General features: G+C 51.2%; 1 protein-coding gene across 1 annotated transcript; it reads right to left on the bottom strand.

Moving 5' to 3' along the window:
* Positions 1-1,783: 1,783 nt before the first annotated feature.
* DICSQDRAFT_175983 (uncharacterized protein) lies at positions 1,784-2,064 on the bottom strand (the record flags this gene model as incomplete). The annotated part of the gene is made up of 2 exons (XM_007371812.1): positions 1,784-1,932; positions 1,995-2,064. The coding sequence occupies 2 exons, from the start codon at positions 2,062-2,064 to the stop codon at positions 1,784-1,786; spliced, it is 219 nt and encodes a 72-aa protein (XP_007371874.1).
* Between the last annotated feature and the right edge of the window lie 522 nt (positions 2,065-2,586).

Below are 2,586 nucleotides of genomic sequence, written 5' to 3'. Positions count from 1 at the left end.
CTCTGATTCTGACCATTCTCTCGTCTGTCATCGCCTTGTGACATCTGACTTTCATGGAACTATCTAAAGGTGCGTTGGGTGCATGACTGCTGTCGTGTCTACATTTCTTGGTCCCCTTCATAACCGTTCCTGGGGAGTGCATATGGTACCAGAGTCGTCGGGCAGAGCCCAGTGATGGACGGTCGGCATAAGGTAAGTCGCAATCTTCAAAGTTGTGAGTTTCTCAGGTAAGTCCAGCTATGTTGTTTGGCCATTTTGGCAAAGATATCGATCAGGTCAGTCACTCTTCTCAAATATCTGTGTCCTCCCTGGTGAGTATTTGCTGCTCTTCCCTGAATATCTGACTCCGTCTACCCAAACTCCCATATGTGTCCTTAGTGTTGGCATGGATGTACTGCAGGAGTGGCAAGGGTTAAAAGGATGTGGTCGTTGAGAGTACCAGAGGGTCTCGAGCTTGCATAGTTTATATTGATATCCCTACCTGTACTATGTACTCAGCATGCCGTAATGCGACCGTAACGCTGCAATCTGCAGCGTGTTTAGCTACACTATTGCACTGCATCATAAGTGATTCCCTATTGATAAGTATCCAGCTGGCACAAGCGAGGATCTGGCACCCAGAAACCGTGCAAATTCCCATGTTTTACAGATGTAAATCCCGCCCTTCTGACCCGCTGTCTAACCGAGGTTTTTCTCCTGTCTGAGACCACGCCAGATTGACCGTGGAAAGCCGTCATCTTGACGCGCTTTTTGCCCGTCCATAAACCGGTGTTCAACCAGGGTTTTCTGCTCCATTTCCTTGGCCGGACCGCACTATTTCCTCGGTTTCCCCCTGTGGGTTTTGCACAGTCCTGGGCGCCATAGTGTGATATTGGATATAGAGCCGGTGAGCGTCTCACATTATTTACAGGCTCAACAAAGCATATGGGCTCCCTGGAGGTACGCCATTGCAAGGAGGCTTCTGTGACCTTGTTAGGCAGCATCAGTATGAGGACACTGATGCAAACAATGACACAACTTTCCCTTCATCATCAGAATTGAGCTCGAATTTCTCTTCAATCTTCTGCTCTCATACTGGTAAATGCCAAAAACAGAGAAGAGAGTCTGACATGAGAGCAATGCTGGATGAGGAACTTGGGGTATGAAACATCTTGGACAGGGATGCTGATGGAGAGCCTGCTATGGACAATTTGGGGACAATGGATGGCACAGGGAGGTACCAACCAGATTCACTTACTAGTACTGTACTCGGAATATGATGCATATTGCTATATTGACAAAGGGGAGTGGTGAGAGTAGGCGAGAGGGTAGGAGGACAAAGGCGGGTTGGCAATGCGGTCAGAGGGATTTGAGCGCTGATCTTGCATTAGTAGAAGATAGTATTGATGCTGAGGAAACCTTATACCAAATTTCAAGTCAAACGGACGAGCGGGGAGAGCTCGACAATTCAGACCACGGGGAGGACGAGCGGACAAAGGGATTAGGCGCTGACGTAGGGGAAGAGCGTCGTCGGAGCCGCTGGGTCGCCGAAGGTCGTCGACAGGCATGTGAGCGTGCGAAAGTTTACCGTTGGCCTTGTCGACATGTCGACGGGTTTACTATACCTGTCAACCTGGTCAACGGTTGCGTCAACCCGCACATCACTGTGTAGTAAGGGGGCGTGAACATGAACCACACATCACTCGCATCCCGACAATTCCAGTAAAGTGTTCCTCCGCATATTCGAGTACAACGGTGCGAAGACATATCCGATGTGTCAGGACAACTCATTGTGCATATCTCCCTATTTCCCCTGTCGCAAGTTTCCATCAGGAATCTTAGCGTAGTGACCGCAGGATTGCGAGAGGCAGTCTGCTTCAGCCCTGGAAGGATGGCATCGAGGAGCGTCCAAAACCATTGGTATGACCATAATGCCCTCCTTGCCCAGGGAATCTGTACAACAGAGCCTCAGGTATTCAGTGGACTTCTCACAGGTATGCAGATCTCGGGCTTACTGAGTGTTCCGAGATAAAGAAGTGGAATGAAGCGGTCGCCATCGTCTTCGTAGGCCGAAGGGGCTGACATGACAAGGAGGAGCCACCGTCCAAGTCCGTCAGCCCCACCGAGCATACAACCTCAAGACTCCGGTGGCCCGGAAGTGCTAGAGGAAATACGCCAGGGACCATGAAGGACGATTTTGGTCGGCGACTGCACTAGCTGCCACGATCGGTGGGCGGCTAGGAGAACTGCCTTCGAATCGTCATGTGAGTCAGCTTTGGGAAGACGAGCAGATGGACCGATGCTTACTGAGTGAGCATCCTCAACCGTCACTTGTGAGATCCTCGGCACATGGACTGCTCAGGAGCGGCGATGTTCTCGACTCGGGTGCGCGGCAGGAGCATCCTGCTGTCCTAGTGACTGGACAACGTTCCTTGCCGATGAGGGATGAGTAGTAGGCAGGGACGAGGCCTAGCATTTGCGTGGATCTGGATGAGGATAAAGGGACGACATCCCTCCCACATATGTAGTCGAGATGATGAGGATAATCCACCGAGATGCGGAGAAGATGGTGGTTGGGGGTGAGAAGGGGCTGCAGCGCTGTGTTTT

This window comes from Dichomitus squalens (genome assembly GCF_000275845.1).
Source record: "Dichomitus squalens LYAD-421 SS1 unplaced genomic scaffold DICSQscaffold_316, whole genome shotgun sequence".
Lineage (NCBI taxonomy): Eukaryota > Fungi > Basidiomycota > Agaricomycetes > Polyporales > Polyporaceae > Dichomitus > Dichomitus squalens.
The sequence above is the reverse complement of the archived record's forward strand: the minus strand, read 5'-3'. Positions and strand labels throughout refer to the sequence as shown.